Source organism: Chaetura pelagica, unplaced genomic scaffold (genome assembly GCF_000747805.2).
Source record: "Chaetura pelagica isolate M959 unplaced genomic scaffold, ChaPel_1.0 scaffold45, whole genome shotgun sequence".
Classification (NCBI taxonomy): Eukaryota; Metazoa; Chordata; class Aves; order Apodiformes; family Apodidae; genus Chaetura; species Chaetura pelagica.
In genome coordinates, this window is record NW_009953217.1 from 645,004 (window position 1) to 660,154 (window position 15,151).

General features: G+C 48.7%; 1 protein-coding gene across 1 annotated transcript in view; it reads right to left on the reverse strand.

The window, feature by feature from the left end:
• The window catches only part of SCARB1 (scavenger receptor class B, member 1), a 19,095-nt gene that overhangs the window by 1,995 nt on the left and 1,949 nt on the right, over positions 1-15,151 (reverse strand). Inside the window, exons 2-11 of the mRNA XM_009997679.1 lie at positions 14,965-15,122; positions 13,110-13,251; positions 12,452-12,655; positions 12,073-12,174; positions 11,400-11,506; positions 9,313-9,479; positions 8,607-8,725; positions 6,960-7,033; positions 6,569-6,620; positions 5,943-6,089 (exon numbers count right to left, since the gene is read on the reverse strand). Coding sequence (XP_009995981.1) covers positions 5,943-6,089; positions 6,569-6,620; positions 6,960-7,033; positions 8,607-8,725; positions 9,313-9,479; positions 11,400-11,506; positions 12,073-12,174; positions 12,452-12,655; positions 13,110-13,251; positions 14,965-15,122 — 1,272 coding nt within the window. The remainder of the gene's footprint in view (positions 1-5,942; positions 6,090-6,568; positions 6,621-6,959; positions 7,034-8,606; positions 8,726-9,312; positions 9,480-11,399; positions 11,507-12,072; positions 12,175-12,451; positions 12,656-13,109; positions 13,252-14,964; positions 15,123-15,151) is intronic.

Below are 15,151 nucleotides of genomic sequence, written 5' to 3' on the forward strand. Positions count from 1 at the left end.
TGCAGGGTCTCTGATAAGAGTTGCCCAGGAGGACTTCACCTTCCAGAGACCTCTGGGGATCCAAAGCAGGTCAGGCCCCCAGCACTGACGTGTCCCAGTGGGAAGTGTGCCAAGGCTGGTGGCTCAGGCGGTGTCCGGGCTCAGGGTGCCGGCGGCCTGGAGCAGCGGCGTGGTCTCTGAGAAGGGGGGTGGGTGGTTCTGCATGGTGGGGTGGGCTGGGCTCTTCTGGGCAGTGGTTCTCTGGAGAGGAGAGGACAGTGGTTACAGCCATGCCCTTGGTGGTGGCACTGTGCTCAGACCTTGTCATGCACAGGCATCACCTCATCCCCACTTGGGGGACACGTCCCTCAAGCCTCTTGAGCTCTCCTGTTGCAAAGAACCCCTTTCTGATGACTTCTTAAATGGAAGAGTTTTTGCATCTCCTCTCCTAACAAAATAAGTGATTTCCATTCCTGCCAATGAGCACTTGTAACACCCCCAAACACCCAGCCTGAAGAGCTGTGTCAACAAGTGGAGGAGTTACAGGAGAAAGCCAGCAGGCTGCACAGCATCCAGGATGAAAGGGAGATGGACGGGATCTTCTTAGGGACACAACAGCTTGAAGACCCCCAGACCCCAGCTGCAGTAGAGACACAGGCAGCACCCATCCCCACTATAATGGTAAATGCAACCTCTGGAAGAGGTGAAGGATGGAAGCTGCTGCCTTCTGGCACCAGGAGGAAGACTCCTGCTCCACCTAAAGTCTTACAACTACCAAATAGGTTTACTACCCTCATAGCTGAAGGGGAGCCGGATACACTTTCAAGCAAAGCATATGGGCCTCCTGATCCTAAACTATGCAAGACACCCCAGAAGGAAGCAGCAAGTGACAGCAGTGGGTCACTCCCTGCTGCTGAGGACAGAGGCACCCATCTGCCCACCTGACCTGTCATCTAGAGACATTTGCTGGTTGCTGGGGACCTGGATCCAGGGTGTTGTGGAAGGGCTGTGAGGTTTATCCAACCCTATGACTATTACCCACTGTTTCTTCTGTGTGGGCACCAATGATACCACCAAGACCACCTGGAAAGTATCAAAGGTGACTAGAGAGTTCAGGTGGGGGAAGACAGAGCAAAAAAGATGCTTGATACTCAAGGATCACCTCCTCTAAGCACAAGAATGATCACCCCAACAAGCACCCCAAGTCAGGCAAAAATGCCAGCAAGCCTGTGTGGATCAATAAGGAGCTCCCAGCCAAACTCAGCAAGGAAGCACACAGAAGAAGGAAGCAGGGACAGGTAACCTAGCAGGAGCACAAAGATACTCTCCCAGCACACAGGGATGAAAATAGAAAAGCCAAAGCCCAAGCAGAATTTAATCTAGACAGGGATGTCAAGAGACAAGAAGGGCCTCTGCAAGTACAGAGGTGACCAAAGGAAGATCAGAGGACATGTGGGCCTGTTGCTGTGTGAGGCAGGGGACCCCAGAGACCAGGGGAAAGTCTGGAGCAAGGAAATAATAACCTTGGTGAAAAGCAATGAGGTCAGAGAATATTTAAGCAACCTAGACATAAATGCATGGATCCTGATGGGATGCACCCATGAGTGCTGAGGGACCTGGCTAATACCGCAGCAAGGGCACTCCCCAGAATCTTTGAACAATTCTGGCAATTGGGAGAGGTGCCCAAAGACTGGAGGAAAGCAACTGTCACTCCTATCTTGAAGAAATTAAAGAAGAAAGACCTGGGAAACTACAGCCCAGTCAGCCTCCCTTCAATCCTCAGGGAAGTGATGGAGCAGCTAATAATAGGAACCATTTCCAGGTACATGAAGGACAAGAAAGTCATCAGCAGTCAGCATGGCTCCACCAAGAGGAGGTCATGCCTGACCAATCTGATAAACCTCTATGATAAAATTACTGGCTTGGTAGCTGACAGGAGAGCACTGGATATCATCTACCTGGACTTCAGCAAGGCTTTTGACATCATCTCCCATAAGAACCTTGTAGAGAAGCTATGAAGTCTGGGCTGCATGAGCAGACAGTGAAGTGGACTGAAAACTGGCAACCAACCAGGTGCAGAGGATCATGAGAAGTGGCATGAAGTCAAGTTGGAGGCCAGTAACCAGCAGTGTACTCCAGATGTCAATATTGGGTCCAATCCTGTTTAACATCTTTATTAATGATCTGCAAGTTTGCTGACAACACAAAACTGTGGAGTGGCTGGTACACCAGAAAATCTCACTGCCCTCCAGTGGGACCTCAACAGGCTGAAGAAATAGGCTGGCATGAACCTCATGAGGTTCAATGAGATGTACATCTTGTAGCTGGGGAAGAACAATCCCATGCACCAGTACATGCCACCCAACTCTTAAGCAGCTTGGCAGGAAAGAACCTGAGGATCTTAGTGGACACCAAACTGAACATGAGTGAGCAGCCTGACCATGTAGCAAAGGCAGCCAACTGTCCCCTCTGTGCTGCATTTGGAGTGTTACCACGTTGAGGAAGGTGATCCTTCCTCTCTACTCAACATTGCTGAGGCCACACCTAGAGGACTGTGTCCTATTCTGGGCTTCCCAGGACACATAAGATGGAGACACTGGAAGAGTCCAGCAAAAAGCCACTAAAATGATGAAGGGACTGGAGCATCTCATATGTGAACAAAGGCCAAGGGAGCTGGGACTGTTCAACCTGGAGAAGAAAAGGCTCAGGGGATCTTGCCAAGGTGCACAAGGATCTGAAGGGAAGGTGTAAATACAGAGCCAGGCTCCTCTCAGTGGTGTCCAGGGACAGGACAAGAGCCAACAGGCACATGCTTGAACACGGAAGGTTCCATCTGAACATTAGGAAACACTTTTTTTTTAAACTGAAAACTGTAAAAACTGGAACAGGTTGTCCAGAGAGGTTGGGAAATCTCCATCCTTGGAGATATTAAGAACCATCTGAACATGCTCCTTGGGAAGCAGCTTTAGGTGACCCTGCTGGGCAGGGGAGATGGATTACATATACTCCAGAGGTCTCTTCCAACCTCAGCGTTTCAGTGATTTTGTGATCCTGTAATACAAACCCAGATTTTATACATCAGAAATTCCCTCTGGAAACCTCTCCTCCAGGCTCCTGCATGCAGGAGGGAAATGACTCCCCCACTTCACTACCTCTGTTACCCCCAGGAGTTTCACCCATTACAAAACTTACCTTTGGCTTTCAAACACCTGGAGGGAGGGGAAATAGGCAAAAAAAGTGTTTCCTCACACCAAGTCCTACTTTTCATCCTGATCCCAGCTGATATTATTAGGGCTGGAGACCAGATACACTGGGAGAAACAGTAAGAGCATGTGCCTGGAACCTGGTGAAGTGAGAGTTTTAACACATCTAAGCTATCCTGAATAAAGCCACGAGACACCATCATTATATCAAAACTTGCCAGGAGGGCATGTCAGGTAGATGTGGACAGTAAACATCTGTTTGATTGGTTTTAAGCAAAGTTTAATCAAATCAGGATGAGAGAAAAGTGTGTTACCTTGGCTGGGCATCCACCTACAGTCTGTCTTCCCGCAACAGTATCCCCTTAATTGCAGGCAGGGTTTTGGCAGAGGTGGCCTGGTTGGCCTTATTACTGTTTGAGTTCTTTTTATTGCTACTCCAAAATAAAGACCATTGTTCCTAGAAGACAATCAGGCTCATTTATGGTGTACTGGGACATGAATTTCATGAGGGATTCCAATTTTAGGAGATGTAAAATCACTGTTTGACTAGAATCTAGTTATTAATGAAGATTTCAAGAATTTAGGTTAAACTAAGTCCTAGTTAAGATTTCAGTCAGGGTTAAAAAGCCAGTTTTAAAATGGTCTGTTTGCTTTTTAAATGCATCAGCACACAGGCTTCAGGCTGGTTTAGCAGAAGAGAGGTATAATGCCGCATCTGGGCACATTTTAGGCCTGTAGAGATTTACACATTCTTCAGAACTGCAGGTCCAACAGATGCATTTTAAACTGGCTATAGACTTAGACACTAGGCTAAAATTTAAGTGTTTCACAGTACTTCATCTGGACTGGGTTTAGAACACACTGCTCCCTCCAGAAGCCAGAGGCACACAAGATACTCCAGGAAGGAGTTGGGGTCAGGGATACATGTCTGCTGGCAGACACATGAAGGTGCAGACACTGCTCTCACTCAGTGTCCCCTCTAACATGGCCTGTGACTTCAAGAGGGAGGACTGCAGATGACTGAGCAATCACCACTAGATCAGCAACACTTCAATCAAATGAGGAACATACCTTGGCTGCAATTGCTGTCTTCCAGTTTACAAGAGCTTGCTCTTATCTATTCATTTGACAGAGATTTTCATGTGCTGTTGCATAGCTTCCTTAGGGATTTATAAGGTCATTGAGGCTGTTTAAATCACTTTCCAGGTAGTCAGGCACTTCCTGCAGTTGATTTTTAGTTCTAACACTTCATGACACTTTTGGCTGAGCACCCAAACAGAGCTGGCTTATGCCTGGGTTTAGGATATTTCACAAGCAGATATTCAGTTGACTTCAGCAAATTTAAAATCCAGCTTTTCTTCCTGACCCTTTCTGGCATGGTTAAGGCTCTTTGATACCAGGAGTTAAGATTAGCACAGAGCAGGGTGAGGAAATGCCAGCCTGGGGCTGCATAAGGTCTCAGGAAGAGCTGCCAAGCAAATACAGACATTTTTCAGACACACTGGTGCTGCTCAGCAGAGTGAAGCCTGTTTGCCAGCAACTACTTGCATGTGCTGAAGCAGAGACGTGCAGCACACAAAGCCTGACCATCTCAGGAGCAGGGTAGGGGTTTAAGACAAGACCTTGGCCCTACCATCACTCCCACCCGGCAGGGAAGTACATGGAGGAACAAGGGGATTTGGGATCATGTGCTTTAAGTCAATTAAGCACTTGTAGGCTTGGTTAAAATCCAATTACATGATACTCTGAGAAGCCTGGTGCTATTTAAAGTGGGTTTGCCTTGACATTTCAGTAAGGGCAGTTGGAGAGGGTTGAGCAGAAGCAGCCCCTCTCACATGTCCTCCCTATACCCTGCCCTCTCCCTGAGCCCTGCCTTTGTATCCCCACAAGTAGCCTCCTCACTTCTGCAGCTTCAGAGCCCACTCAAGCCATTCATACTGCAAACTGCTTAGATATAGTTTAGGGTAGGGAGCTAGGTCTCTACTTCAAGAGCTAAAGCTTTTAGAGAGCTTCGTGGTCTCAGATGCATGTTTTGGAGCTGGAGCCACTCATCCCCATCAAGTGTTTCAGCTGGTTTATATTCTGTCCTTATGGCTCCAAATAGATGTGTGCCAGCCAGGTACCCACTGCCCTGCTCATTGTGGGCCAGCTGCTACCAGCCACCAGCTCCCTGCAGGGTGCAAAGGTCTTTGCTTCTCAGAAAGCTCCAAAAAGGCCCAGGTTTCATTTCCAGAGCTATCTGTGGTAGTTTGCAGGGAAATGAGTTTCAGGGGGAAAAAAAGGGTAAAAACTGCGTTGAGAAGCAGCCACAGTGCCTGTGTCCCTGCTGCAAGAACACAGTGCCTGCATTTCATTTGTGAACAAGCTGTGCTCAAGGAGCTCCAAGAAGGCTCTGTTCAAATTAGAAAACTGTTGGGATCCTGCAGAGATGCACAGATTTGTGCAATAGCTTTCCATGGAGGACAGGCTGATGAGCTAGGCTTGCTCTTTCACCAGCTGAGAAATGCCTTCTCCTACAGGCACCTACTTCCATCTCTGCTGTGCACAGAGACAGCCAGAAGTGCCTTTGTTATCTCTCTGCAGCCCAATTTCTAGATGGCCAAGGAAGTCCTGCTGCCATGTGCTGGCACCACAAGGACATGGTTTGTGGCATCAGCCAATGTTTCCTCGGGAGTGTTAGATTGTTAGCCCAATCTACATCATCTGATTAGGTCTGATTTGACTAACAGCAGTTCCCATTAGACATCTGCAAGGTCTTACCTGACTTATTAGCAAGAGTACAGCTGCTGAGATAATGAATGGGACACTCAGCCCAAAGAAGATATACTGCAGGTAGTTCAGGAGGGATGGGATCAGCACCAGGTTGGTGTAAAACTGCTTTAGGACTGTGCCTTCAATGGATCCGCTCTGCCCCAAAAAAAGCAAAGTTGTCAGTGGCATTTCCCTCCCATCCAGAGCTGAGACAGACCAGCTGCACAACTCCTCTCCCACCACCTCCCAGCATAGATGAGGGAATATATGCAAGATTCAGTAAGCCTAGAAGCTCTTACTAAGTAGCTGGAGCCAGCTGGACATGCAGACAGCTGGAGACTGCACTCCCTGGCCCACATTGGCACAGGGCTGCTGGCAGCTCTGTTCTGGGCCCTATTTAACCCCACATCTAGGGCAGAGCCAGAGGTTTACCAAGTATAGTGCAGGGTTTGTTCAGCTCAGGGGGATTAACAACACAGCCGACTATTGCAAAGCCTTCTGATGGTGCTTAATTAGTCTGGCTGGCTTAAAGCTTTATTCAGAGTGGAGTTTCCCCAGCCCTGGGTGATGGGGAAGCAGGATCCCCCCTCCCACAGGAGAGGCTCTGCAGAATCAGGTCAAGGCAGGCAGCTCACCTCTGCAAACCACAGCAGCGGCAGGACCACTGGCTTAATATTCCCTGTTTGTCTGGGAAGGGGGAAAGGGGAGAGGAGGAAAAAAATAGTAAGTACACACTTAGATTTCTGGTTGATCCCACCACAAGCAGCGTCACAATTCTTCCTAAAGGGACAGTTCTGACAGACAGCAACAGGCAGCCACAGGCTGCACTGCTAAGGGATGGCAGTGGAGGTCACTGGAAGAGCTGCCATCTCACCACACGAGGCAGCTGAATTCTGCAGCAGAGACAACTGCTGCTGTTAATGCTGCTTCATCTCTGGGGAGAGGAACTCAGCAGTGACCCCAGCCTCAGCAGAGCTCCCCCACATGAGAAAGGGACATGGCCATTCCTAAAAGGTGACTACTTACATTATGCCAGGCACGTGCTTTATGTACAGATTCAGCTGGAGCTTGATGGAGCAGTTCATGGGGATGCCTGTCATCTGCAAAGGAAGAGACCAACCAACACATCAGCAGCCCTTTGCTTTCCATCACAGCTGCTCTGGGGTGCCACACTCCAGAGTGATGGACTGCATCCTCCAGGGATCCACTGCAGTCATCACACAGAAGACCAGAAGCATGGCTGGGGTTCCCACCAAAGAATCAGCCAACCAGGCATCAGTCCCCAGGCTCTGGAGCTGACTGCTCATTGAAGGACAGCACTGTCCCCATGGCAGTTTGCAGCCTGTCCTCTTCACTTGAACACTCACCAGCCAGTGAGAGTGTTGCACACAGCAGCACTGAGAAGGGAGTATCTCCCCTGAGGTGTCTGAAGGCACAAAACTAACCTGAGCAGAAGTGGCTGCTGCAGAAGAAAGCAGCAGACATTCAGGGGGCAGAGGGCATGAGCCAGGGAAGTGTTGTGTGACTGAACTTTGACAGGCTTAAATGATCAAGGAGCATTAACAGCCTGTAAATGACTCTCCAGGCAGGGTGTTTTCATAGTGACTTCAGTGGGTTTTGGAGCCTGATGAGCCTCTTTTATTGTACATCCTACCAGCAGCAGGATGGAAATGCATCAATGCAAAAGGATTCATGCACATAGCAAAGGACAAACCATTTCTCATCACTAGGAACCAACAGCCACTCTCCAGCAACACCCCAAGACTGTGAATACCCCACACTTCAAAGCTGCTCTTGTTGACATTGGTTTCTCATGACATGGCAGTTTTGCAAGACATGAAGGGCAGAGAGTTTGTGTTGGATTGCCCCTGTTTGTACTCAGCAGGCTGCAGCTAGATAAGAATACAGTCAATTGTACTGTTATCAGTATATGTTTGATACTGTAATAAATTTAATTAGATTTCCATAACTGTGATAAGAAAAGCAGAGCTAACCCCATACCTAGATAAGAAGCACATCTTACATTCCCTCAAGAGAGGCATTGGCTTCTTGCTTGGGGAAACACCAATGAATGTTTGGAAGATCTGACCACAGGCAACACAGGCCACGAGTAGAAGATCCCAAAGTCCCCTCCCCAATGGAGAGAGACAACAATGGCTCAGGACACCCCAACTCATCACCACTGGAGTGGTGACTTCACCCTTAGCTATAGACCAGCACAGAAGAAGCCAGAGAGGCAAGTTGAGAGAGTAGAAGAAGCTAGCCCAAAAACTATGGTGACAGCTTCAGTGTGGTCTTCAGATTTTGCCAGTCACAGCAGTACTTGTTTGAAGGCCTGGGGCATAACTGGGCTGCTGCTAGATACACCTCCTGGTGTTATGGACCTGAGTCAGTAGAAATAACTTGATTGTGCTTATCAAAACAATTATGCTTATAATTAGTTCTGCAATTCTCTAGAAGCCTGGCTAATTATTCAATTAGTTTATAGCACTGACATTTTTATCTGCACATGTCCTTGTCAGTCTTTGCACTATGGAACCTGCTCAAATCAGTACCACGAGAACAGAATGAAGCCACCACGCAGCTGGTGGCAGGTTCTCCCCCTCAGCCCAGGCTGGAGTCCCAGGACAAGACAAGAACCCCCATGGGGTGAGGACCCCCAGGCTCACCCACCGGGTGCACATCGAGGAAGAGTCCGTGCTGGTCCTTGCTGGGGTGGAGGCCTTCAACAGCATCCACCAGAACTGGGTCAGCATTGTAGAAGTGAGGATGGGAAATGAACATTGGTGCATCTGGAAGAGAGCAAAGACACCTTCAGCTCATCCAAACCCACCCAAGACTTTTTGCTGAGGTTTTTAAGCCATTGCAGCACTTGTTTCAAACAGGTTTTTAAACTTGTGTCCTCCCAACCAGAAAGCTCTTGCCTTTCAATCCCTTCAGCTTATTCCATTGCTCTGAGAGAGTGAAAACCCAGGGTTTAAGTCACCATCTCCCCCCACACCACTGTGGCATCTCACTGTACCTAGACATGGAGTAGGACACTAAGCCTGGATTCCCTCCCTGGCATGACCTGCAGTCAGTGTCCAGAGATAACATTTAATTTGGCAGTTACATGACCTGCCTCTTCCCACCCTTTCTCCCCAGCCCAGGGGACATCACATTTCTATCATATCCATGGCCATTCCCACAAACACCAGGCTGCAGGAGGGCCATGGAATGAGGGGACTTCAGGCACAAGGATTTTTCCTCTCTCCCTCCCAGCTGAGATGCCTGCAGAAGCGCAAGAGCACTGTGCATGCAGAGCCCATTTTCCCAACACGTGAGCTTGTATCACCCCTACCATTGACATTGGGATGGCAGAGAGGTGGAAAGGACTTACTCATCCTGCAGCTACTGACGTTCTGGATGCCAGACTGCAGGCAGGGGCAGAAGCCTTCGTTGGGTGGATAGTCTGTGCCATTGGCAAAGAGAGTTTTCGGTGCCACGAAGCGATAGGTGGGCACACCCTTGAACTTCCCGGACTGCTCATACACAAGTGTCATGGATCTGGAAGGGTTTCAGTGGAGAAGGATCAGGATTAGCCAACAGGCTCCCAGCCCAGAACCAAGCTCTTATCTTAGGTGGATAAGATGCAGTTGACATGTAACTTAGACTTTGAGATGAAGATAAACACTCAGAGCAGGGCTTTGGATGGGGAATGAGAGTTTAAGCCACTTGCTTTCCATTATTTTAAGCAGAAATCGAGCTCTGGTCAGGACTAGTTATGGAGAGAAACCACAGGCTTAGAAGTCTGTTTGCCATATCCAGCAGAGATTTGTTTAAAGGCACATAGTAATTCCCAGGGCTGCTCTCCAAGAGATAATACCCCCTTTGTGCAGGCCTTGGCTCAGAGGTAGAAGTGCTCTGTTATAGGGATGGACACCAGCTAAACCTCTTTTGCAGGACAACTCCAGCATACAGGCTGTCCAGGGGAGTGGAAAATTTTACCTTATGAACTACATTATGCAGCAAGATTCTTTGTGATATAACAGGCTAGTCATGTTCTGCTGCATTATTGCTACCAGCCAGCCAGGGGGGGACAAAAGTTTCCAGGAGGGAAGTTTGCTTCCTTCACACATGCTCCTTTAAGTGAGGCTTGCAGGGATGCAGACAGCCTGGGCAAGCCTGGGGGGATGCTTATTTGTTCCAGCTGCCCTCTGACACCAGGACAAAGGATGAGGAATTCAGGGGATGTTCAGCAGATGTACATGCCTCTTGGCTGTGCTCACCTTCCAGCAAGAAGGCAGAGGCTGCTGCAGCACATCAACAGGTTAAAGTCTTGCCTACCCTGAGGGGACATCCTGAGAGTGACATCTCAGCATCAGCTGTGCTTAATGTGCAAACAAAGGAGATGATCCTTCCCATGCCCTGCCCTGCCCACAGCTGCCTGCCCTGCAGCAAGGCAGATATGCTCCTACTCAACTGATTTTTGTGAGTCCTTTCTAACCAGCTGTGCTAACAGTAGCCAAGATAGAAACCTGGGGAGTACAGACAGTGAGAAAACCAAGCCACTTTCTCCACAGCACCACCTGTGCTAACAAGAAACCAGGCTTAGTTTTTTCCAGTTCACTTTGTGTCTTGCCTGGAAACATGCTCAGATCCCTAGAAGATCTCTGTAGCCTTACAAAAACAGGCATGGGCATTTCAGCTTTGCTTACCAAAAAAACTTCCGTATATGTCCTTGGCTCCACATCATTTTGGTATTTGCTGATGTCCCTGTGTAGAGGAATTCCTGCACTAACACTTGGTTCAGCTGACTTTGCTTGTTCCATGGAAGAGGTCATTGTTCTCTATTCAACATGAGCACTTGCTTGTTTTGCAGCACTATCTACAAAGTCTGAATTAACATTATCTTACCTAAGCTGAGGACAAGGTTTTGTTTCACCAGCTGCCTCCGGCCTCCCCTCCTTCCAGCCTCAGGGAGTTTCCACGCAGGCAGGCTCTGCTGGGTACTTTAACCCCTGTGTGATCACCTAAGGTCAGGGTGTCTTACACAAGGACACACAAAGAAACCCCAGCAGCCTGGAAATGGTAGCACAAGGTCCTCTTTTTCCTACCCCCATCACATCTCCAAGCATCTAGTCAGCTGACACAGTTCCCCAAATGGTTAGAGGTGGATTTCCTGACCACAACTCTTACTTCTCCCTCTTGCCTCCCACATCTTATCTAGCTGCTTATTTTCTACTGATTCAACATGGGCAACTTAGATTTCTCCAGTGATCTGGAAGGTATTTATGAATGCCACAAGCCATTGCTAGTAAGACAACTACACTGTTTGCCAAGCTCAGACACTGCCACGCTGCACTGCAGCTGAACTTTATCTCCAGAAACAAAGCCCAAGCCCTCCGTGTCACTGCACAGGTGCTCTGAGTGCATGAGACTGCTCCTGTCACCCACACAGGGACAAGCTGGCAGCTCTGGCCTCACCTGCAGGCATCAGGGCTGTAGAACTCCAGTGATGTTGGGGGCATGAATGGTGGCCACATCTCCCCTGAGGTTCCGTTGATCATGTTGCACTCATTGCTCCGCCAGTACTTCGTCTGTGGGGCAGGTGGAGAGAAGGGCTCAGAACAAGAAGTTTGCTGGACAGTTGGCTCCTGCCTCTGCATGGGACATCCACCACTCTACACTGCTTGGAACAGCAACACTGAAGAGCTTCCAAGATCTTTTCCCATTCAAATATCTGCCCAATAAATGGAAAACCAGGACAAGATCCCACTGTCCCAAGTGCGGCTGATCTGTAGATTCAGTTGATTTTAGTCAAGAATGGAATTCCATAGGGGAAGAATAAGCACCCCTTTAAGAAGAACATTTAAATACCACCTCAAACACAGGCCACAGTCAACCATTAGGAGCAACCAGATTCATCAGCATTTTAAGGGAGGCCAAGAGATAATGATGATGACCTGAACTTAATGCTTCATGACAAGCCTCTTGTCATAGGGCTGCCCTCTGACAATTGGAAGCAGAAGCTGCAGCAGTTCAAGTCCCATAGAAACCTGCCCTCAAACCTACAACCCAGAGACACAACAGCACTGAGAGCTCTGTTGACCTCACTTTAGGTCAGGCATTGCCCCATATTAGAGGTTTGCTGCCTGACACTTACCTTCTTTAGTCCATTCCATGACTCCACCATGTGAACTCTACTGATGTCCTTCATGCCTGTGTTCACTGTGAACAGTCCTGAATGGGAGTTGTTCATCTGCAGAGATAACAAACTTAACATTTAATCCATTATATGCAGCAAGGCTGCCACGTGTTACTGACTTTGCACACTTCATCAGGTCTAGAGGTGCCTCACACTGGAAGCTACCAAACTCATTGATTTCAATTGCCAGCAACAGCTTCCAAAACAAGCATTTCTGCCTAAGGGGGGAAGGAAGGCAACCTTAACAGTTTGTAAGGGAGACAGCCCAGACACTCAATCCCAAGACCAATATTGCTGTGATTTTAGTCCTCCCAAGCAACAGTTTACTTACCTGTAGAAATAAACCAAATTTTCCCTCGAAAGGGATGAGGCCAGGAACAAGACTATTTATTCTGTCTATAAGAGGGTCATCATAGCCCCACATGATCTCCCCCACCGTCCGGTTCATGAATGCCTCCTGTTTCAGGCCAGCCAGGGCTGCACTCACTACAAGCTTCATGAAGTTTGGCAGGTTTTCCATCATTACAGCTGCTCCCTGGGAAAGGAAACAAAACTCTGAGGTGAGAGCCCCATCGTTACAAAAGAGGAAGCAAAGCATTTTCATTGCTTAGCAAAGTCCTTCTGCTGCACTATCTACAGCCCTAGATAAATCTTTCAAGCAAACTGAGGTTCACCACTTATCCCCAGTTTGGGAAGAAAGCAGTTAAGGGCTGAAGGGCTAAATTTGCTCAGAGGACACTCAGACCAGGTTGCAGTCTTGAGCCAAGCTGCTTTGTCAGCCCTTCCACACACTCTGCTTTTGGGAGGGTAACAACCCAACATGACAACCAACACCCAGAAAACAGAAACCCTCATTTTATAAGCCTGACCATGTCAAGGCTTGACTAGCCTTAAGCCCTAGAAGAAAGCAAGCTTTGAGTCAGCACCAACCAGCATCGCCCTCCCCACAAGCTCTGAAGTTGGTACCCACTGAGGGAGCAAGTTCTTACCATCATCAAAATGTTTGGCACAACAATGTACTCTTCTTCACTGCCGTTGGACAAGTGTGGCTGGAAGAAGAGTCTCCGGTACTCCAGGAAGGAGACGGTGTCATTGTCATGGAACGTGATATTTGTTTTATACCTGTACTCTCTGCAAAGACATGGGAGAGACCACGAAAAGGTTCCCACACTCAGTGCTCCTCAACACCTGTGGAGCAAGGACAGGGTGCACAAGCCTCTGCTTGCTTCTGAGGAGCATAGAAAGGAGATCAAGCCCCAGCAAGAAGCCATGGGACAGCAGGGGAGGCAGCATGGTGGGAAACAAGTCAGTGCCACCTCACAGCCTGACCAGGGTTAGGGTCTAGCAGGAGACAATGGCAGTGTGGGAGTGAGGCCTGCCTGACAGATGAGATTCTGCTGCAACTTGCAGACACCAAGAGGTCCTTCCTAGCTGATGAAAAGTCTGAGGCAAAACAATAAGTCACTTCTAGCACTTCGCCTACAGATGCTGAAAAGCCCAGCCCTATCAGAGAGATGCCCAGATAAGCAGACCTGCACCAACCCACACACCAAAACAACCTGCAAAACAGAAGAGGATCAAGAAAGCCCCACCAATGAGGCCACATTGATTTGATCCAGAGCTTCTTGATGGCTCCAAGATTCAGGGCAGCTCAATTCTTGGTGCAGCATCATGGCTTTCCTGCTTTTCAGGCTTTGGGCCATGCCATCTCCTGCACACTGCCCAGCACCACTGGGCTCTATGCCATGGGGGTGGCAGAGCCTCAGGGGGCTGCAATACTCCCCAGTAGCACAAGATTGTCCCAAACATCATGAGCCTGTTCCAGCTCCAGAGGGAGCTGAAGCTCAACCCACCAGCAAAAACAAAGTCCTTTATTGTAGAGCCTCTGTTTTACAGCCCACATTAGGGAAGGACACTAATCTTGCTCAGCACACTAATAAGCTTTGCCCCTTTGTTTATTCTTATTTATGGTTAGTGAAGCCTTTTCAGCAAGCCAAGGGACTGATGGGGTCACAACATACAGAACCCACATGGTCTGGTGTGACCCAGCCAGCCCAGGGAAAACAAGGGCATATCCATACTGCCAGGTTTCCTCCCAACACTACTCAAACAGCTTTGGATTAAACCAGTAATCTTCCCACATGAGCTTGCTTAGGCTGCTGACCTAAGTTTGCCTACATGTGTAGACACCAATGTGTTGAATATTGTTACTCATGGGCAAGTTCACACACTCAACATCAGCCATTACTTCACGTTTCAGGTCCAGAAAAGTATGTGGGGCTTCAGCACCATCCTCAGCCACGGCAAACAGACCCAGCCTTGCTGTAGGTGGGCCTGAGCAAGTTTCAGTGCTCCTACCAGTTTTCATAGCCAAAGCATTCCCATTAGGCAGATCTGGGTCTCATGTTAGGTAAGAGGTCTTAAGCCAATCCATGAAGTTTGATATCAAGGTGACTCCAGCTCTGGAGCTGGACTCTTAAACACACAGTGAAGATGAAACAAGTCAACTCTGAAGAAGAGGATTGCCCACCACCCCCCCCCATGCCTATGTTTGTACTGTATCAGCCCAGGTGTGGCTGCCCAACAAGTCCCAGCACAGGACTGAGCTCCACAGCTCTGTGAAGCACAGACCACCCTTACCACCCCAGGAACCAGAGATCCTGCTTGTGGCTGCAGCAAGATCACATCAATAACAGCACATTTGGGTCACCTTAAAATCCCCCCCCACTAGACTCACACCAGTATGCTACTGCCATGTCCTCCTGCCAGAGGAGTCAGCCAGAAGCCTGGCAGGCAGCAGGGTGGTCAGGCTCACACCTAGCTGGAACACAAGTGGTACCTGACCTGTAAACGTAGGGTCCGCGCTGGTTCAGTGCTGGCTTTGCTCCACGGAGAACCTCCTTGGGGTTCAGCACTTCAAAGAAGTACACAGACATGTAGAAAGGAACAGGAATGTCTTTCCACATGCTGAAGGAGATGCTGCTGGGGTCGATCCTGACATTCTGCAGGGAAAAAAAAAAAAAAAAAAAAA